This window comes from Myotis daubentonii, chromosome 2, assembly GCF_963259705.1.
Source record: "Myotis daubentonii chromosome 2, mMyoDau2.1, whole genome shotgun sequence".
Classification (NCBI taxonomy): Eukaryota; Metazoa; Chordata; class Mammalia; order Chiroptera; family Vespertilionidae; genus Myotis; species Myotis daubentonii.
The window spans coordinates 109,141,384-109,164,261 of NC_081841.1; the positions used below are offsets into that span (position 1 = coordinate 109,141,384).

The 22,878-nt window shown below is 42.4% G+C and overlaps 1 protein-coding gene and 1 pseudogene across 3 annotated transcripts in view; one reads left to right on the forward strand and one right to left on the reverse strand.

The window, feature by feature from the left end:
- Positions 1–21,484, reverse strand: part of EEF1AKMT1 (EEF1A lysine methyltransferase 1) — a 34,198-nt gene extending 12,714 nt beyond the window's left edge. The window contains exons 1-2 of one of the 3 annotated variants that reach the window (XM_059684230.1): positions 21,462–21,484; positions 12,742–12,904 (exon numbers count right to left, since the gene is read on the reverse strand). In XM_059684230.1, coding sequence (XP_059540213.1) covers positions 12,742–12,885 — 144 coding nt within the window. In that variant the 5' untranslated portion in view covers positions 12,886–12,904; positions 21,462–21,484. Of the gene's footprint in view, positions 1–12,741; positions 12,905–13,010; positions 13,032–21,200; positions 21,361–21,461 lie in introns of those variants that run through there. The other 2 variants (XM_059684228.1, XM_059684229.1) reach the window with 2 other exon arrangements.
- Positions 9,627–9,978, forward strand: LOC132228191 (mitochondrial pyruvate carrier 1-like; annotated as a pseudogene).
- Positions 21,485–22,878: the final 1,394 nt, after the last annotated feature.

A 22,878-nucleotide genomic window follows, 5' to 3' on the forward strand; every position in this document is an offset into this window, starting at 1 on the left:
AAGGAGCCTCTGGGACAGCTTCAAGCGTACCAACATCAGAATTATAGGGGTGCCAGAAGAAGAGAGAGAGCAAGATATTGAAAACCTATTTGAAGAAATAATGACAGAAAACTTCCCCTACCTGGTGAAAGAAATAGACTTACAAGTCCAGGAAGTGCAGAGAACCCCAAACAAAAGGAATCCAAAGAGGACCACACCAAGACACATCATAATTAAAATGCCAAGAGCAAAAGACAAAGAGAGAATCTTAAAAGCAGCAAGAGAAAGAAACTCAGTTACCTGCAAGGGAATACCCATACGACTGTCAGCTGATTTCTCAACAGAAACTTTGCAGGCCAGAAGGGAGTGGCAACAAATATTCAAAGTGATGAATGCCAAGAACCTACAACCAAGATTACTTTATCCAGCAAAGCTATCATTCAGAATAGAAGGTCAGATAAAGAGCTTCACAGATAAGGAAAAGCTAAAGGAGTTCATCACCACCAAACCAGTATTATATGAAATGCTGAAAGGTATCCTTTAAGAAGAGGAAGAAGAAGAAAAAGGTAAAGATACTAATTATGAACAACAAATATGCATCTATCAACAAGTGAATCTAAGAATCAAGTGAATAAACAATCTGATGAACAGAATGAACTGGTGATTATAATAGAATCAGGGACATAGAAAGGGAATGGACTCACTATTCTTGGTGGGGAAAGGGGTGTGGGAGATGCGGGAAGAGACTGGACAAAAATTGTGCACCTAGGGATGAGGACAGTGTGGGGGGGGTAAGGGCAGAGGGTAGGGTGGGGACTGGGTGGAGGGGAGCTATGGGGAGAAAAAAAGAGGAACAAATGTAATAATCTGAACAATAAAGATTTACTAAAATAAAAATAAATAAATAAATAAATAAATAAATAAATAAATACATTCCTAAAAAGAATTTCTTAAAATGTAAATGGCTTAAATGCTCCTATCCAAAGACATATGATATCTGACTGGATATGAAAACAAGACCCATTTATGTGCTATCTATGAGAGATCCACTTCAGATCAAACGATACATACAGACTGAAAGTAAAGGGATGAAAAAAATATTTCATGCAAATACGAACAAACAAAAAGCTAGGGTAGCAATACTTATAGCAGACAAAACAGACTTTCAAACAAAGGCCATAATAAGAAACAAATGCACCCAATGGAGAAGCATCTAAATTCATAAAGCAAATATGGGCAGACATAAAGGGAAAGATCAACAGTAACAGTCATAGTAGGGGATTTTAATTCCCCATTGATATCAATGGAGAGATCTTCCAGACAGAAAATCAATAAGGAAATTGCTGCATTAAAAACACACTGAGTCAGATGAATTTAATTGATATGTTTAGAGAATTTCACACCAAACTGACAAAATATACATTATTTTAAAGTGCACATGGAGTCCGGCTGGAGTGGCTCAGTGGTTGAGCATCAACCCATGAACCAAGAAGCTACTGGTTTGATTCCTGGTCAGGGCACATGGGTTTTGGGCTCCATCCCCAGTAGGCGACATGCAGAAAGCAGCCAATCAATGTTTCTATTTCTCTATCCCTCTCCCTGTCCCTCTCTCTAAAATCAATAAAAACATATTTTTAAAATAATTAAAGTGCACATGGGACATTTCCCTAAATAGACTATATGTTAGGTAACAGAACAAGTCTCAATAAACTTAAGAGACAGAAATAATATCAAACATTTTCTCCAACTACAATGGTATGAAATTAGAAATCAAATACATGAAAAACACACAAACAGATGGAGGCTTAATAACGTAATTAAACAACGACTGGGTTAACAATGAGATTAAGAAATCAAAAGATACCTTGAGATAAATGAAGATGGAAACAGTGCATTCTCCTTCCTGGAACACATCAGAGCCTTTCCACCCTACTTCCCCTTCCCCAGCAAAGGTGCATCTCCTAAACTCTAAGGCAGTGGTTCTCAACCTGTGGGTCGCGACCCCTTTGGGGGTCGAACGACCCTTTCACAGGGGTCGCCTAAGACCATCGGAAAACACTTATAATTACATATTGTTTTTGTGATTAATCACTATGCTTTAATTCTGTTCAATTTGTAACAATGAAAATACATCCTGTATATCAGATATTTACATTACGATTCATAACAGTAGCAAAATTACAGTTATGAAGTAGCAACAAAAATAATTTTATGGTTGGGGGTCACCACAACATGAGGAACTGTATTAAAGGGTCGCGGCATTAGGAAGGTTGAGAACCACTGCTCTAAGGGTTTCCACAAGACTTGCAACCAGGGAAGCAATAGGCACTGGCAGCTTGTCCAGGCTAAATCCCTGAATCGGTCACCAAGGTTCCCTTTTTTCTGACTCTCTAGTGAACTGACAGCAGCCCCGCCTTGGCTCACTTCTTTCCCATAACATTTCTAGAAAGCCAAAGCAGCCCCGTCTAGTATCTCTCCATCCAAGGCCTATGCGTTTCCTTGTTTCACTGTCCTTAGCTTTAATAAATGTACTCTTACAATAAAAATATAAAATGAAAACACAATTCAAAATCTATGGGACACATTGAAAACAGTCCTAAGAGGGATATTTGGAGCAATACAGGCATACCTCAAAAAACAAGAAAAATCTCAAGTACACAATCTAACCTTATACCTAAAGGAACTAGAAAAAGAACAACAACAAAGCTCAAAGTGAGTAGAAAATAGGAAAGAATAAAGATTGGAGCAGAAATAAATAAAATTGAGTCCAAAGAAAATAATAAAAAATCAATAAAACCAAGAAGTGGTTCTTTAAGAAGATAAAGACTAATAAAACCTTTAACCAGAAAAAAAGAGAGAGGACCCAAATAAATAAAAACACAAATGAAAGATGAGAAGTAACAACTGACACCACGGAAATAAAAAGGACTATAAGAAAATATTACCAACAACTATATGCCACCAAATTAGACAATCTGGAAGAAATAATTTCTAGAAACATACAATCTTCCAGGACTGACTCAAGAAGAAACAAAATATCTGAAGAGACCAATTACAATCAACGAAATTGATTTAGTAACCAAAAGACTTCCAACAAATAAAAGTCCTGGACCAGATGGCTTCACAGGTGAATTTTACCAAACATTCAAAGAACTAACACCTATCCTGCCGGGAGCCGGTCCATGCTTGCTGTTTCAAGGGACCTGGCATATATGGCATACTGTTCTTTATATGTTTGCTCACCTTCTTGGCGCTGTGTTTTAACCAAGGTCACCTCTCCTAGAAAGGTTGAATCCCCAGGTAGGGATTTTCCCCTGAAGTTAGGGAGGGAATAAAACCCCTCAACTAAGTGCCAGGCGGGTAATTAATCCCTTTAACTATGAACAATCATGCTTAAACTACATAATCTTTTCTCCCTGGAATGGAGATAAGAAACGCCCTAACCTTTGTAATAGAGATTGATAGGATTGAATCAACTGGTATAAATACAGTTGTAACAAGACAGAAACACACAGAACTCAGAACACAGAACTGAGAACACAGGGCTTGGAAGACAGGACCAAGAGAGACAGAGCCTAGGCACAGAACCTACACAGAACATTCTCTAGAGACAGAAGAACTTCGCTGGCGAGAGCATGCCGGAGGATCCTGGACAGGGACTGGCCTCGGAGCTTGGAGGCAAAGCCTGGCGAGAGAGCATGGCAGGGGATCCTGGACTGAACCTGACTGCGGAGATTGGCAAGAGAACCTGACTAGAACCTGGTGACTGAACCTGGCTGGAGATCTGAAGCAGAACCTCTCTGGAGATCCAGACCAGAACTTGGCTGGAGATCCTGGCTAGGCTGCTGATCAACTGAACGCTGTCTCCGTGTCATTCCTTCTTCGCCGACTCCGTCTACGCCTTTGGGGACCCCTGGACCCACTGGGGTTGGACCCCGGCACTATCCTTCTCAAACTATTTCAAAAAATTGAAAAGGAAGGAAGGTTCACAAGCTCATTTTATGAGGCTAGCATTATCCTAACTCCAAAACCATACTAAGACACTCAAAGAAAGAAAATTATAGGCTAATAACTCTGATGAACATAGATGCAAAAATCCTCAACAAAATATTAGGCAGCCAAATTCAGCAATATATTAAAAACATCAACCGGCCAGTGTTGCTCAGTGGTTGAGTATTGACCTATGAACCCAGGAGATCACGGTTCGATTTTTGATCAGAGCACATGCCTGGGCTCAATAAAACATTTAAAAAAAAAAAATTCCAACCCAGCCAACATGGCTCAGTGGTTGGGTGTCAACCCATGCACCAAGAGGTTGCCAGTTCCATTTCCGGTCAGGGCACATCCTGGAGTTGGGGAATTGATCCCTGGTGGAGGCATGCCAAGAAGCAGCCGATCGATGTTTCCCCTCTCATCGATGTTTCTCTCTCTCTCTCTTCCTCCCTCTGTAAAAATCAATAAAAAATCTTAAAGAAAAAAGTCCATAATACCCAAAGGAATCTATAGATTCAATGCAATTCCTATCAAAATACCAATGGTGTTCTCTAGAGAACTAGAAAAAATCATCTAAAAATTTATGTGGAACCACAAAAGATCCAAATAGCTACAGCAATCTTGAGAAAGGAGAGCAAAGTTGGAGGTGTCACATTACCTGATATCAAACTATATTACAATGCTATAGCAATCAAAACAGACACATAGACCAATGAAACAGAATAGAACGCCCAGAAATAAAACCACACTTACATGCCACTTAATATATGACAAAGGAGACAAGGACATACAATGGGGTAAAGACAGTCTATTCCACAAATGGTGCTGGGAAAAATGAACAGATACATGCAAAAAAACTGAAACTAGACCATCTGCTTACACTGTATATAAAAATAAACTCAAAATGGATTAAAGACTCAAATATAAGACTCAAAACCATAAAAGTCCTAGAAGAAAACATAGGCAGTAAAATCTCGGACATTCCTTTGAGCCATATATTTTATGATATACCTCCCTGGGCAAAGGAAACCACAGAAAAAATAACAAATGGGACTACATCAAACTAAAAAGTTTTTGCACAACAAAGGAAACCTTCAACAAAATGAAAAACAACCTACTGAATGGGAAAAGATATTTGCCAATGACACATCCAATAAGGGGTTAATATCCAACATTTATAAAGAAGTAATACAACTGCCCTAACCGGTTTGGCTCAGTGGATAGAGCGTCAGCCTGCCGGCTGAAAGGTCCCAGGTTCGATTTCAGCCAAGGGAATGTACCTTGGTTGCAGACACATCCCCAGTAGGTGTGCAAGAGGCAGCTGATCAATGTTTCTCTCTTATCGATGTTTCTAACTCTCTATCCCTCTCTCTTCCTCTCTGTAAAAAATCAATAAAATATATATTTTTTAAAAAGTAATACAACTCAATATCAAAAAAACAAACAATCCAATTAAAAAGTGGGCAGAGGCCCTGGCCAGTGTTGCTCAGTGAGTTGTCATCCTATGCACCAAAATGTTGCTGATTCAATTCCTGGTCAGGGCACATGCCCAGTTGCAAGGCTCCATCCCCAGTGGAAGCATGCAGGAGGCAGCAGATTGGTATTTCTCTCTCACATCAAGTGGCCAAGAAGAATGGATAAAAAAAGCTGTGGTACATATCTGTAATGGAATATTACTCAGCCATAAACAAGAATGAAATCTGCCCTGGCCGGTGTGGCTCAGTTGTTGAGCATCATCCCGTGCATCAAAAAGTTGCCAGTTTGAATCCTAATAAGGGTACATGCCCAGACTGCAGGTTCAGGTTGCATAAAGTAGGCAGTTGATGGATGTTTCTCTCTCACATTGATGTTTTTCTCTCTCTAAAAATCAATAAAACATAGTTTTATTTTTAAAAAGAATGAAATCTTATCATTTGCAACAGCATGAATGGACCTAGAATGTATTATGCTAAGTGAAATAAGTCAGACAAAGAAAGAAAAATACCATGATCTCACTTATATGTGGAATCTATAAAGCAAAATAAATGAATAAAACAACATAGAAAAAGACTGGTAGACAACAAAAAGACTGGTAGAGAACAAACTGATGGTTTCCAGAGGGGTGGGAGAGTTAGGGGACTGGGTGAAAAGGGTGAAGGTATTAAGAAATACAAATTAGCAGTCACAAAATAGTTACGGGGATGTCAAGTAGAGCATAGGGAATGTAGCCAATAATATTGTAATAACTAGGTATGGTGCCAGGTAGATATTCAAAATATTGGAGGGACCACTATGTAAACCATATGATTGTCTAACCATCATTCTGAAACTAGCACATTGAATATAAACTGTAATTGAAAAAAATTTTTTTTAAAAAATAGAAGGCCCTAACTAAGTATGGAATTGATGCACTGGGTACCACTGGCTGCTCATACCACAAAAGAAGACAAGCAGTCAATGTTTCTCCTGATGGAAGAACACATCCCCACCAGTGTATGAGTACTGCCCAAAACACTAAACCTGAATCTGATTAAGCCTCTAGTCTAGATTCAACTAGCAACTATCAGGATCACAAATACAGAGGATTGGAGAACGTGTGAAACACCACCACAGAGATGCCCAGGCCCTACCCCTTTTCTGTGGCCTCCTGTCTTTACCTGAGGAATGTTTACTGAATTACTTGTTTTTCCCTTAGGGGCAAGTTGTTTGTTTTTCATGGTGTTCCTTCTATTCATGCTAATTATTTTCTTTTAAATTTCTAGTGAGCCTTAATTATCTACTCACATTTATAAATTATCTTATTTTAATGGAAAAAGTGGATTCCTCTGCAATGCAAGAGGCCCATTTCTCCCCTGAATGACAGCAGTGTGAGTATGCTGCCAGTGTACACTGATATTTCATAAACCCAGATTTTAAATATTTCCAAAAAACACATGATCATTTCAATAAATGCAAAAAGAAAAGCATTTAACAAAATTCAACACCCCTTTATAATTAAAACAAAACTTAAACAAAAAATAATTCTTTATTGTTGGAAGTATTACATATGTCCCCCTGCCCATTGCCCCCTGCAACCCACCCCACCCCCCACCCCAGGCCCTCATATATGCATACAAGGTCCCATTTGTCTGTGGCCATGGGCCATGGGCCATGCATATATGCATACAAGGTCCTTGGTTAATTAGCTCCCACCCACCCACCCTCCTCACCTTCCCTCTGAGATTCTGCACTCTGTTCCATACTTCCATGTCTTTGGATCCACTCCATTCATGAGTTTATTTTGTTATTTAGATTCCACATATGAGTGAGATCATGTGATACTTGTCTTTCCCTGACTGACTTATTTCACTTAGCATGTTACTCTCCAGGTCCCTCCATGCTGTCTCAAAGGGTAAGAGATTCTTCTTTTTTACTGCTGCATAGTATTCCATGGAATAAATGTACCACAGCTTTTTTATCCACTCATCTACTGATGGGCACTTGGGCTTAAAACAAAACTCTTAGCAAATTAGGAGTTGGGAACTCCTTCAAAATTACCAAGGGCATCTAGAAAAATCAACAGCCAATACCATACTCAGAGAGTGAGAGACCTAACATTTTCCCCATATGATTAGAAGCAAGCAAGAATGTCTGCTTTCAATATATTACTCAACATTTGCATTAACACAAGAAAATAATAGTAAATAAAGAAGTAAAACTGCTAATATTTGCATGTTATATGATTGTTTACCTAGAAAATATCAAGAAAAAATGTTTCCAAAGATGAAATATACATATTAATTTGGATATCTGTACCTATGAACTCATGTCTGTGTACATTTATATCTACATGTCCATGTCTAACCATTCTTAGCTACTGCAAAAACTCCAACCTCTGATTCCCTCTTTGCATATAGAAAAGCTGGAGGAAAATCCTCCATGGATGTAGTATGTAGGGCTTCTGCTTCCCCTGATTTGGGAGGCAGTAGAGTTTTCTGATGGTTGGCTACTGAGCTGCCCTTCTCCCACATTTTTGTCAGAGCACAGTGATATGTTTTAGCTGTCCTTGGATCATTTAAAAAAATAAAAATCTGCCGAAACCGGTTTGGCTCGGTGGATAGAGCGTCAGCCTGCGGACTGAGGGGTCCCAGGTTCGATTCCGGTTGGGGGCATGTTACCTGGGTTGTGGGCACATCCCCAGTGGGGGATGTGCAGGAGGCAGCTGATCGATGTTTCTCTCTCATCGATGTTTCTGACTCTCTATCTCTCTCCCTTCCTCTCTGTAAAAAATCAATAAAATATATTTTAAAAAAATAAAAATAAAAATCTTAGTCTTAATCAATGTGTTACACTAATTTGAAAGATATATGCATCCATATATTCAATGCATCATTATTTACAACAGCCAAAATATGGAAGCAACCTAGGTGCCCATCAATAGATAATAAATAAGATAAATGCCTATATACAATGGCATAATACTCAGCCATAAAAAAGAATGAAATCTTGCCCAGCCAGTATTGCTCAGTGGTTGAGCATCAACCCATGAACCAGGAGTCATGGTTTGAATCCTGGTCAGGTCCCATGCCTGGGTTGTGGGCTCAATCCCCAGTACGGGATGTGCAGGAGGCAGCTGATAAATGATTCTCTCTCATCACTGATGTTTCTATCCCTCTCTACCTCTCCCTTCCTCTCGCTAAAATCAATAAAAAACATTTTTTTAAACAATGAAATCTTAATGATACTGTTGTAATTAATCCAGTTATAAATCAAAGTAAAGGTACAAAGGGAAGGCCAAATAATATAGGCATGTCATTTGTGCAACTTTTGCCAGGAAGCTGCAATTTAATATTATCCAGGTCTATTCCCTGCAGATCAATGGGGGAAGGGACTGCACAGGTGGAGAACAGCCACAATCCCAGTAAAGTCTGGGTGAAATAGGGAAGGTACTTGTCTGTCAGTCACACTGGGAACAGGTCAATGGCCACAGTAGGCATGGCCACTGCAAGCACAGAAAGATTTGAGATACTTAATCTCCTAAACAAAGAAGCTCACTCTCTCTTGCTCTTGGCTTGCTCGCACTTGACTCCTGGCTTGCAGGGCTCTCTCTCTCCTACATTCACCCTGCTCTAATGGACTTCAACTACCTTAGTGCTAAACTGGACCCAGCTACAATATGGAACAGAAACTTGGACACTGGTTTTGCTTCTACCTTTACTGAATCCTCAGCTGTACATCTTCTAGGACTGAACTAAGGGAAATGGGACTTTACAAACCCAGGGATATAATTCCACACAAATAAAAATCACTCATCCTCCCATGCAAGTCTCGGGAAATTCTTTTTCTCAAGATAATGTAAGGACCCAACCACAAGCACTCAGTGGGGAAAGGGATACCTCACTTTCACCGATAACATTATCATCTGTGATCATACGGATGGACCTAGAGGGTATTGTGCTAAGTGAGGTAAGTCAGAGAAAGACAAATGCCATATGATTGCACTTACATGTGGGATCTAAAGAACAAAATAAATGAACCAACAAAACAGAAATAGACTCACAGAGATAGAACACATGGTTGTCAGATGGGAGAGGGTTCAGGGAGCTGGGTGAAACATGAGGGAATTAAAAAGCACAAATTGGGTGTCCCTTCTGTCCGCTGGGCCCGGGCTGTAGGTCTCCGAGGAGCGGCGGCGAGGGCGGCCTGCGGCCGGCACTGCCACGGCGGGCGCGCTGGCACGTGCGGAAGGCGGCGGACTATGTCCGGAGCGAGGATTTCCGGGACTACCTCATGAGCATGCACTTGTGGGGCCCAGTAGCCAACTGGGGTCTCCCCATTGCGCCATCAATGACATGAAAAAGTCTCCGGAGATTATCAGTGGGAGATGACGTTCGCCCTCTGCTGTTACTCACTGACGTTCATGAGATTTGCCTACAAGGTGCAGCCTCACAACTGGCTCCTGCCCTTGCGCCCCGCCACCGAGGTGGCCCAGCTCTCCCAGGGCGGGCGCTCATCAAACACAAGAGGAGTAAGAAGGCAGCAGCGTAAGCACGGGCAGGGAGGGGCTGGCGCTGCTGAGCCACCGGCTCGGCTATGTCATCAGGACAGTCCTGCTGGGGAAGACCTGCTGAGCATTGTTTTGCTGTTTTTACTAACCCGACCATTTCCGGGAGACATCGAGACAGCTAGAGCCCAGAGCCCCTGAACCACCCCCAGCTGCCTCGCAAGTACTGACTACTCTCCTCCTCCCCAAAACGAGTAGTCGCACAGGCAGTCATTCCGTGATTCCCAGCGATGCTTTCTCTGAAGCTGTGTTTGTTATCTGTTAGAATTTACTGAACGAGCAACGGAAGAGAACAAAGTCGGTGACTCTTAAGACCTGAGTGCTCAGAACTCTTGACTTGTTCTGTAATGACCATGAGACAACCCACAGCTGGTTACATCCTTAAGATCTCACACCCTGGGTCTGAAAAGTATTCATTTCCATGCAGTGTGTATTCTGAAATGCTGTAACTTAACGACAATAAATGATTTAAATATTTGTCAAATGAAAAAGAAAGAAGCACAAATTGGCAGTTAAAAAATAGTCACAGGGATGTAAAGTACAGCATAAGGAATATAGTCAACAATCTACACTAATAAAAGAGAAAAATGGTAATTGGCGTACGACGATACCCTTTTCATTGGCTAATCAGGGCTATATGCAAATTAACTGCCAACTAAGATTGGCAGTTAACTGCCAACAAGATGGCGGTTAATTTGCATATGTAGGCACAATGCAGGGAGGCGAAAGGGAAAGCAGGAAGAAGCCCCCTGCCACTGACAGTGATCGGAAACCCAGGGGGGAGCTAAGAGCTGGGGGCAGGGCAAAGGCGGCCCTGGGGCTGCCTTTGCCCTGCCCCCTAGCCATGATCGGAGAATCAGGTGCCTTTGCCACCCTGGCCAGTGATAGCAGGAAGTAGGGGTGGAGCCAGCGATGGGAGCTGGGCACGGTCGAAGCTGGCAATCCCAGGAGCTAGGGGTCCCTTGCCTGGGCCTAAAGCAAAGCCCACGATCGCGGGGCCGCTGCAGCTGTGGGTCCCCGCTGCCCGGGCCAGACGCCTCAGCCAGAGGCATCCTGCAAAGGCAGGGGCAGATCCCACGCGATTGCGGCCTGCCCCCCCCCCCCCCCCCCCCCCCCCGCTGCCACTGCAGGTCCCTGCTGCCCGGGCCGGACGCCTAGGCCAGAGGCATCCAGCCTGGGCAAGGGGCCGATCCTGTGATTGGAGGGTGATGGGGGTCAACGCCTGAGGGCTCCCAGTATGTGAGAGGGGACAGGCTGGGCTGAGGGACACCCCTCCCCCCGACACCCAGTGCACGAATTTCGTGCACCGGGCCCCTAGTATTGTAATAACTATGTATGGTGCCAAATCAGTACTAGACTTATTGGGGTAATCACTTCGTAAGTTACATAAATGTCTAACCACTATGCTTGCATACCTGAAACTAATAAAATATTGAATGTCAACTGTAATTGGAAATAATTGAAAGTGTCAAAATTATAAGAATTGTTAATTCTAGGTAGTGGAATTAGGACTTTTCTTTTTAATCTTTACCAGAGGATATGTTTATTGATTTCATAGAGGGAGGGAGAGAGGGACAGAGAAACATCTATGTGAGAAAGAAACATTGACTGACTCCCAAACATGCCCCAACAAGGGATCGAACCTGCCTCATAGGTATGTGCCCTAACCAGGAATTGAACCCTCAACCTTTAGGTATACATGATAACAGTCCAACCTACAGAGCTACACAACCAGGTAGGACTAACTTTTACTTTTTTTTTGTTCATATATTTTGTATAGATTACTTTTAGAATCAGAACAGATTGCATACTATTTAAAAATTAAGCAGAAGGAAAAGAGAAAGATGACTCAAGAATATTGCAGTTCTTCAGGTGTCTGATGCTTTCTATCTATAGAAGCACCAAGCTAGAAGACAAACACAAAGAAACAAACAGTGGGAAAGAGGCTTTGCGTAGATGGAACATTCAAAGAATGGAAAGAAATATTTTTATCACAGTCAGTTTCAAACAGGTGGTAAATAGAAAAATTTTATATAAGAAACCCAAACTTGACATAAATGTAAAAGACTATAAAAAACACACCAACATACAAAGCTTCATTCTAGTTGCAAAGGGAGGAAGACAAATCTATTATCTAAGGGAGTCACAGAAAATTCAAGCTTCATCTAATTCTCAACTATCTCCTGCAAAAAAGTTTAATTTTTTACATCTGAGCTTATGTTAGAAGTTTCCCTCAACTCAACTTTTTTCTCTTTCACTTCCTATTTTTATTTGGACCATAAAATATAACTAAAATGCACACTATACACCAGAAACTATTAATATCATCTGAACTCCTTTTCATTAATGTTTCATTACATGTTTAAGTTCAGTTACCCCATTTACTACCATGATATTTTTTCCCTTTCTACAGGATTGTTGACCTCTATCTATAAAAACAAATAGAATGCATCTGCATACAGGAAGGAGTCACATCTCTGTGTGGGACATGCCATGCTATTCCCGTCTGAAAAGTCCCATCCACTGATCATCAAGCTTGAAAGTTCATGACCAGGAAAATCTGCATTTATGCCATCTTAAGATATTCCTGGACAGCTTTCTGTCTTAGTTCCCCAAATAGGTTATCAGCTCCCGAATGACAGGTGACAAAGCTTTGGGTATCAGATGGATATAGACAAACTCTGAACTAGGTTCAGAACAGGTTCCACACCAATATTTCTGAATATATATGGGATGCATTTACTCACCCAATTCTCTTCTATTCTCCCAACATTGTATTTGTCATCCCCACCTGGGTAGGCACATTGCTTCTTCTCAGCATAGAATTCCTGGAGAGCTGCTAAGGTGTGGGAAGAAAGCTGGGGGACATCGTCATCTTCCAAGTCACTCATCTCACAAACTGTCTATAACCTGCAGATAAAAAAGTAAAAGTGCCAGAACCGGTTTGGCTCAGTGGATAGAGCGTTGGCCTGCGGACTCAAGGGTCCCGGGTTCGATTCCGGTCAAGGGCATGTACCTTGGTTGCGGGCACATCCTCAGTGGGGGGCGTGCAGGAGGCAGCTGATCAATGTTTCTCTCTCATTGATGTTTCTGGCTCTCTATCCCTCTCCCTTCCTCTCTGTAAAAAATCAATAAAATATATTTTTAAAAAAAAAGTAAAAGTGCTTCTTCCCATCAAATAACAATTTAAAAATGTTTATCTCACAGCAAAGATCCAAACTGAAAGTGACCTTTTTAAAAAGGGAAAACATATTTAAATGAGATCAAACATCTACAGAGGTAGTCCATTGAACTACAGTTTAACAAATGCAGAGTGTTCCTTTAAAGGTATTCAGTTTTTACAAATGAGATATTCATAATTCCTTGCTGAAGGAAAATTTTACTATTAAGTATTTAAAGACATTTTGCTTTCTTCTAGTACCCCAATGGCCATGTGCAAACATTTCACAGTCAATTATCTGTGTATGAGATCTTTTTGTACTTGAAAAATCACTGTTTAGGTGACCTAAGGCTCCTTGGTGTTATAGGACTGATCTTAAAAAAAAAGAAAAGACATCGATAAGCGTTTAATCTCCAACATTTATAGGGAACTCATACAACTTAACAAAAGGAAAATAAACAATCCAATCAAAAAATGGGCAAAGGACCTAAATAGACACTTTTCAAAAGAGGACATTCAGAAAGCCAAGAGACATATGAAAACATGCTCAAAGTCACTAATCACCTGAGAAATGCAAATCAAAACAACAATGAGGTACCATCTCATACCTGTCAGAATGGCTATCATCAACAAATCAACAAACGACAAGTGCTGGAGAGGATGTGGAGAAAAAGGAACCCTCGTGCACTGCTGGTGGGAATGCAGACTGGTGCAGCCACTATGGAAGACAGTATGGAGTTTCCTCAAAAAGTTAAAAATGGAACTCCCATTTGACCCAGTGATCCCACTTTTAGGAATATATCCCAAGAAATCAGAAACACCAATCAGAAAGGATATATGCACCCCTATGTTCATAGCAGCACAATTCACCATAGCTAAGATCTGGAAACAGCCTAAGTGCCCATCAGCAGATGAATGGATTAGAAAACTGTGGTACATCTACACAATGGAATACTATGCTGCTGTAAAAAAGAAGGAATTCTTACCATTTGTGACAGCAGGGATGGAACTGGAGAGCATTATGGTAAGTGAAATAAGCCAGTCAATGAAAGAAAATTACCACATGATCTCACTCATTTATGGATAATTAAGACCATTATAAACTGATGAGCAAAAATAGATACAGAGGCAGAGCAACATCAAACAGACTGTCAAACTACAGCGGGAAGGCTGGGGAGGGTTGGGGGGTGGGTGAGGGGGTAAGAGGTCAACCAAAGGACCTGTATGCATGCATATAAGCATAACCAATGGACACAAGACACTGGGGGGCATGGGAGGGTAGGGGAAGGTCAAGGGGAGAAAAAAAAAGGAGACGTATATAATACTCTTTGTAATACTTTAAGCAATAAAACAATAAAAAAGAAAAAAGGAGCATAGAAAGAGATATGAAAAAGAAAAGGGACAACTAGGAGAAAGAGAAGAAAAGTAAAACAGAGAGAGGGAGAAAAGTTCGGTGTTTTTGTAGAAACTGATGACCAGGCACAATTACTTCTTGGGATACCACCCAGAAAGCTGCCAAATTAAGGCATAGTCCTGAAGGCAATCATGTCTGCCCAAAACCCCTGACAACAACTGCAAGTGCAGGGGCTTCCCGAACCATCCTTATGTTCAGTAATTTGCTAGAAAGCCTCACAGAACTCTCTAAGGGCAACTATACTCAGTTATTACAGGGAAAGGGTACAAATTAGAGCCAGTCAATTTGTACCCTTAATTATCTACTCACAGGAGGCACTACAATCCCAGCACCCATGTGTGAGTGCCGGTGTCCAGTTTGTATTGAGGCTTCATGGCTGTATTACTCTCCACCTGGTTGAAGTCAGTCCCTAGCTCCTGTCCCCAGGTTAGGCTGATATGGCCTAGGGCCCTCCATGAATAACAAACATTCCTATCCCTTGGGAAAGTGTTTGTTTACCTCTATTTGGGTCAAATTCCTTATTATACAGGAACCAACCACATTTATAAATCACTAGAGGCCTGGTGCATGAATTTGTGCATGGGTGGGGTTCAGCTGGCCCTCCCCAATCGGGGTTGATTGGGCCAGGCCAGCCCAGAGGAGGGGATGTGGGAGGTTGGCCGGCCAGTCCCGCCCCCAATCGAGGTGGGGGTGGCTGATCAGGGGCGGGGCCAGCTGGGGGGGCCACAGGTGGTTGGCTGGCCAGCCCCGCCTCCTGGTGGAACTACCAGTCAAGGGGACAATTTGCATATTAGCCTTTTATTATATAGAAAGTTATTCTGAGCACGAAAACAGTACCCTATTTTTTTTAAATTTTACAGCAAGTGCCCTAGTGGGTTTGGCTCAATGGATAGAGTTTCAGCCTGCGGACTGAAGGGTCCTAGGTTCAATTCCGGTCAAGGGCACATGCCCGGGTTGTGAGATCAATCCCCGGTAGGGAGCATGCAGGAAGCAGCCAATCAATGATTCTCTCACATCATTGATGTTTCTATCTCTCATTCCCTCTCCCTTCCTCTCTGAAATCAGTACAAATATACTTAAAAAGATTAAAAAAAAATAAGTGTTATAGCAAGTGATTTTTTTTTAATTTTATTGATTTTTTACAGAGAGGAAGGGAGAGATAGAGAGTTAGAAACATCGATGAGAGAGAAACATCGATCAGCTGACTCCTGCACATCTCCTACTGGGGATATGCCCGCAACCCAGGTACATGCCCTTGACCGGAATCGAACCCGGGACCTTTCAGTCCGCAGGCCGACGCTCTATCCACTGAGCCAAACCGGTTTCGGCGCAAGTGATGTTTTGACAGCAAAAATTATTCAAGATATTTGTCATGTTGCTCCCTTCCTATTCCAAGACCTTTGTAGGTATATCCAATCTTGGCCTCAGGCACAAGCTACAAAAGGCAACAGGAAAATCAAGACTCTAATACAGGGGTGGGCAAACTTTTTGACTCGAGGGCTACAATGGGTTCTTAAACTGGACCAGAGGGCCGGAACAAAAGCATGGATGGAGTGTTTGTGTGAACTAATATAAATTCAAAGTAAACATCATTACATAAAAGGGTACAGTCTTTTTTTTTTTTTAGTTTTATTCATTTCAAACGGGCCGGATCCGGCCCGCAGGCCGTAGTTTGCCCATGGCTGCACTAATAGGAGAAATTCCCCAGTCCCAGGAGTATCCAAAAGATGCAAAGTAGCCATTTAAAATGAGAAATGGCCCAGCCGTTGTGGCTCTGGTTGAGTGTCACCCTATGAACCAAGAGGTCACTGTTAGATTTTCGGTCAGGGCACATGCCTGGGTTGCAGGTTTGATCCTGTGTGGGGCGTGCAGGAGGCAGCCATTTAATGATTTTCTCTCATCATTGATGTTTCTATCTCTCCCTCTCCCTTCCTCTTGAAATCAATAAAAATATATTTAACAAACAAACAAAACACCAGGTGACTTTAAGTACAAAACAAACCATTCTAAAGAACAGTTTAAGAAAACTGTCTTTCATGGTTGTAAAAATAATTAAATTTAGCTATTCCTGGTGTGGCTCAGTTGGTTGAGAGTCGCCCCATACACTGAAATGTTGCCAGTTCGATTCCTGGTCAGGGCACATGCCCAGGTTGCAGGCTCCATCCCCAGTTGAGAAATGGGGGGAGGGGGCAAGAGATCAATGTTTCTCTCTCACATCAATGTCTCTCTCTCTGTCTCTCTCTCTAGAATCAATGAAAAACATATCCTCGGGGAAGATTTAAAAAAAAAGTTTAGCCCAGCCAGAGTGGCTCAGTAGCTGAGCATCGACCTATGAACCAGGAGGTCACAGTTCAATGTCCAGACAAGGCACATGCCAGGGTTGCGGCCTCAATCCTCAGTAGGGACCATGCAGGAGGCAGCCGATCAATGATTTAATGCTGATCAAATGGTTCTCTCTCATCACTGATGTTTCAATCTGTCCCTCTTTCTCCCTTCCTCTCTGAAATCAATAAAAATATATAAAATAATTAAAATAAAGTTTATTTTAAAGCTGATCAAATCCATTCATTTAATAATCGTTTCCTGAGGCACTACTTTGTATTAAGCACTGTCTTGGTGATGGGAATCAAAGTCCCTATCTCTTAGAACGCACATTCTAGTGAGACACTAAAAGACCATAAAAAATAGAAATATATGCTAGATAATAAGATCAATGGAAGAACATCTGGAGAATAGGGGCTGCAACATTAGCAATCATAGTCTGTTTCCTACATCACTGAATTGAGTTCAAGACTGCATCACTAGGAGAACCAAGATGGTGGTGTAGGTAAACGCCAGTATGTGCCACCTCCCACAACCACATCAAAAGTACAACTAAATTACAGAACCACCATCATTCAGAACAGCCTGAAAACTGGCTGAATGGAAGTCCTACAAATAGAGAAGTAAAGTTGAAAGTACACTGAGACAGGACGGGTGGAGGCATGGAAGGGAGGGAGATCATCTCTGTGGAGGATGCCCAGGAGGAGTAAGGGGTCCCAGACCCACACCATCCCCTCAGCCCAGGGTTCCAGAGCTGGGAAGAGAAGTCTCCGAAACTTCAGGCTGTAAAAACCAGTGGGGATTGTGGCTGAGTGACTTGGAGGCTGCTGGAGACCAGGAGTTCCTTTTAAAGGGCCGGCACACAAACTTACTCAGACTCGACCCCTCTGAGCTCCAGCACCAGACAGCTTTGGGGAACCCAGACACATATGCAGAGGAACTGAATTATCTGGCTTCAAAGCAAGAACTTGGAAGTGGCTTTCTCCCAGACAGGGGTCCTCCCGGGGATCATTGTTCCTGTGCTGGGAGCTCCCCTGTTGCAGAGCTGACTGGCAGGGGCCATATCTGAGTCTCCATCAACCTGGCTCATACTCTTTGCCCTGGTGATTCCCTGAGACCCCGAGCCATCCACTTTGCAGCCCTACCCAAGCTGTTTGCAGCAGTTTTTCCATATGAATGGCCTATGCTGGCTCAGGCTTCAGACTCTAAAATCTTTAACTACAAACTATAGCTGTCAGCATGCCCCAAACCTATCAATAAAAGCCCCAAAACTGGCACTAGCACCAGCCCACCTTGCTTCACAGTTGGGCTTCGCCTGGGCACATCCAAGCCCAATACAAGTAGTAGCCATCTGCAGATCTCTCTGTAGCTCCTTCCGGGTGGCCCCAGGCAGTGGCTGACTTTGCACCTCCCTGGAGGCCCTAGAGCTAGTGCACCTGGTAGAGAACTTCAGACCATACCAGATTACAACTCTACGCATCCACAGTGACACACTCAAGGGGCAGACTCAGTGAGCACCAAAGCCCCACTAAAGCAAGTCCTGCTCCATAGCAGTTTTTCCTGATAGCAGCTCTCCCACTGTAGTCGCAGATGGTCCTCACAGCCAATTGGCCTAGAGGTCAATTCGTCCCACCGACACCAATAGCCATCAAGGCTCAACTACAAGACTGTGCACACAGGGGCACACCTACAGTGCCCAGCTCAGGTGCCTGGGGAGACTGAGCCACTAGGCCCTACAGGACACCTATTACACAAGGCCACTCTACCAATTCCAGAAGACACAGCAGCTCTACTTAATACATAGAAACAAGCAAAAGGAATCCACCAAAATGCAGAGACAAAGAAACACGTCATAAATGAAAGAAATGGAAGAAAGCAAACTACTGGATACAGAGTTCAACACCATGGTTATAACATAAGGTTACTCAAGGATCCTCATGAGAGCTTCAAGGGACTTCCTGAGACTTTCAAGGTTCTTAGTGAGAATTTCAAAGACATGAAAAAGAACCAGTCAGATATTAAGCATACAATAACTGAAATAAAGAAGAATTTACAGGGATTCAACAGTAAAGGATTCTGAGAATGAAGTCAACAACTTGGAATATGAGGAAGCAAAAAACACCCAATCAGAACAGCAAAAAGAAAGAAGGATCCAAAAATATGAAGATAGTGTATGGAGCCTCGGGGACAACTTCAAGCAACCAACATTTGCATTATTGGGTGCGAGAAGGAGAAGAGAGAGAGAGCAAGATACTGAAAACCTATTTGAAGAAATAATGACAGAAAACTTCCCTTACCTGGTAAAAGAAATAGAATTACAAGTCCAGGAAGCACAGAGAGTCCCAACCAAGATGAACCCAAAGAGGCCCACACCAAGACACATCATAATTAAAATGCCAAGGGTTAAAGACAAAGAAAGAATCTTAAAAGCAACAAGAGAAAAGCAGTTAGTTACCTACATATGACTGTCAGCTGATTTCTCAACAGAAACTTTGCAAGCCAGAAGGGAATGGCAAGAAATATATTCAAAGTGATGAATACCAAGGACCTACAACCAAGATTACTCTACCCAGAAAAGCTATCATTTGGAATGGAAGGTCAAATAAGAGACAAGAAAAAGCTGAAGGAGTTCATCACCACCAAACCAGCATTACATGAAATGTTGAAGGGTATTCTTTAAGAAGAGGAAGAGGAAAAGAAGAAGAAAAAGGTAAAAAACTTGAAGAATAAAATGGCAATACATATCTGTCAACAATTGAATCTATTAATCAAAATAATCTAACAAGAAATCCAATGAACAAAATAAACTGGTGAATAAAATAGAATCAGAGGCATGGAAACATGGAAAATACTGGCGAATCTGAGGGAAGGGGGGAGGGAGGGCAGGAAGAGAAAAAACCAAAGATCTTACCTATGGATACAGACAATAGGGTGGTAAAGGCCTGGGGTGGGGCAGGGTAGGAACTGGGTGGAGGGGGAAAAAAGAGGGACATCTGTAATACTCTCAACAACACAGGTTTTAATTTTTTTTTTAAAAGAGTATATCACTAGTTAAGTGGGGAAAATTGAAATGCTGATGTGATACACATCACTAAAGTTTAAATTAAATGAAGTTTAGTGTTAATGTGCTAATTTTTTTACTTGTCACTACTTTATCACATCTTTAGCAGTAGTAAAATTCTAAGTGAATTTGTGAAACTTCTGTGAAAGAGATTTTCAGGTACAAGAGTTGAGAAGTGCTGTGTTATGTTATTAAACTGACAGTGAGCCTTATGTGGCACTCACCGAAGAATCAGGCAAGATTTGTCCCTCAGGAAAATATTTGGCAAAGCCTGGAAATATTTTTTGGTTATCATAACTAGGGAGGGTTCTCCTGGCATCTACTGGGTAGAGGTCAGGAAAGCTGGTCAACTCCATACAACTGAAAGGACAACCCTCCACAAAAAAGAACTATGTGACCAGAAATGTCAACAGTGCTAGGGCGTTAAAAAACTGCTCTACTATGATGATGTGGTGAGTCTTCATTTAGAGCCATGGATCAGAGTAAAGAGCATGTGTGGATGGAGGATAAAAGTGAGGCCACAGGGGGTTTACTTTCGCCTTGAGGGAGAGGACTGCAGAAGGAAAAGCATGAAGATGATGGAACAGCACAGTAAAGTAATGGGCACAATCATGTACAGCCTAAACAGGGGTGAAGAGGATCCTAATGGGCTGTATGGTCACTTTCTATTTCTTTACACAGCATCTGACTCAACATAAACTAATGTGGTCTACAAAGAAATGTGTAAAATTCGTCAATTTTCATATATGATCTTTGCTTAAAGCAAGGCCCACTCTCCCATCCCCCACTGCGTAACTGTACAGGCTCCCACCCTGGCTGGTTTGGTTCATTGGTTAGAGCGTCACCTCAGACCAAAGGGTCGCGGGTTCAATCTCAGATCAAGGGCAGGTACCTGGGTTGCAGGTTGGATCCGCCCTCCAGTAGGCAATCAATGGATGTGTCTCTCTCACATCAATGTTTCTCTTTCTCTCAATCTCTCACTTTCTCTCCTCCCTCCCTTCCACTCTCTAAAATCAATGGGAAAAAATATCCTCTGGTGAGGATTAACAACAACGAAAATCATCACCTTCTCTGCAAATGACTCTGGGAAGGCGGTGGGTGCAGAGGAAAGAGCATTAACTCGCATTCTTCCCCAGATTTCTGGTCACCTACGGAGAACCCTCCTCCAACTAGCCCTACGAAGTACCCGCTGTTCACTTCCTTCCCGTCTTCGTTACGCGACTTGCCCACCGCCTAAAGTTGTACTCACGTATTTTAAACTAAGATATAGGTACAACTTGCGTCCTGTGAGATATGATCATGAACGTCCAGTCCTGTCCTGTCCTCTGCACTCCGTGTAACCACGGAGTCTACCGACCTCCCGTCATCGCTGCGCAACTTCCCCACGCCTCGCGGCCCCTCCCGGCCCCTCTGGCCCGCACAAACCCCTACGGCACAGACTTCGCAGGTAGCCGTCCACTAACTGCCCAGCCGCCCAAACCGCACCCGGAAACCGGGAGAGTCCACTCACCGCCACGCGCGCAGTAACCCAGAGGGGGTTGGGGGAGGAGTGGGCGGGGCCAGCCGAGCGGCACTCGGGCCTGCGCACACCCCCTGGCCCAAGGGAGCGCGTCAGTTCCGGCGCTAGCAGTGCGCAGGCGCTGACCCTGGCGGAGCTCTGTTCCCTCCACGAAAGGTGGCAATCCAAGGAAAACTTAAGGTTTTTCAAGCGAAATACAGGGAACCTATTTGTTCTTGGGGAGATGTACATTTCACAAACATCTATCAGGGAGGGCTTCGTTGGTCTGTCTACTCAATCTTCTAATAGAAAAATCAAGACGTGAGAGGCCTTATAATGTTGATAGGATTAGAAAAACTTTTTTAGTCTCCACTGTAATCAATTTCCTTCCCAAACTCAACGTGGTTACTAGGTCCAGCCATGCGCATTTTCCACTGGGGGTGACAGCGAAAGCAACGTCCAGTCAGTGACCAAACGAGATAGAAGCTGTTTTCACGCTGAAATAAGGTTAGCTACTGATTTGGCGAGTAATCTATCAGGCAGTAACATTTCTCTATGGAAATAATTCTGTATGTGGGAGACTTGCCGCGAACCTCCCAGAGGAACCTTCCTTATTGAGGGCATTCCTTCAGTATAAAAACCTCCAGCAAAGTACTTGTTAAACCTGGCAGCATCAAATCATAAGTGACTTATTTTCCATTTAAGAAGGCATTCAACCTGTATTATGTTCCTACCTACTTTTCCTTCATTTTTTTTAACCAACTTTATTATCGTGCTGTTTTATATATTCTGCAGAATCACCTTAAGTCGTTTCTGGCATAAGTTGAGGATATAAATAAAAGACTCAGCTGTCAAATAACAGTATATAAAACCGGTTTACAACTTGGGAAGTACCATAATTTCAATTATAAATACCATTTCCTGGTCTATGGCAACCCATGCTTTACTTTAAAAAAAAAATTTTTTTTAATTGATTTCAGAGAGGAAGGGAGAGGGATAGATAGAAACATCAATGATGAGAAAATCATTGATCGGCTGCCTCCTGCATACCTCCTACTGGGCATCGAGTCCACAACCCAGGCATGTGCCCTTGGCCAGAATCAAACCTGGGACCCTTCAGTCCGCAGGCCGACGCTCTATCCACTGAGCCAAACCAGCTAGAGCTCCATGCTCTACTTTTGACTTCGATGGCTTTTAAGTGATGACAAGTCAATTACACCAAGTGTTTCAAAATCAGGTGTAACTTAGCAAAAGAGCAGGAAAGAAAATACATAGAACAAACCAAAAATCAATAACATGAACCAAGAACCAACTTTATGGCAGTATATATATTTTTAAGAGGTGTAGCGTTCCATACATTGGAGACTGTCTTGGCCTATAATTTAAAAACCATGTTAAAGCAATTTTTGGGTTGAAATAGATTTTAAAC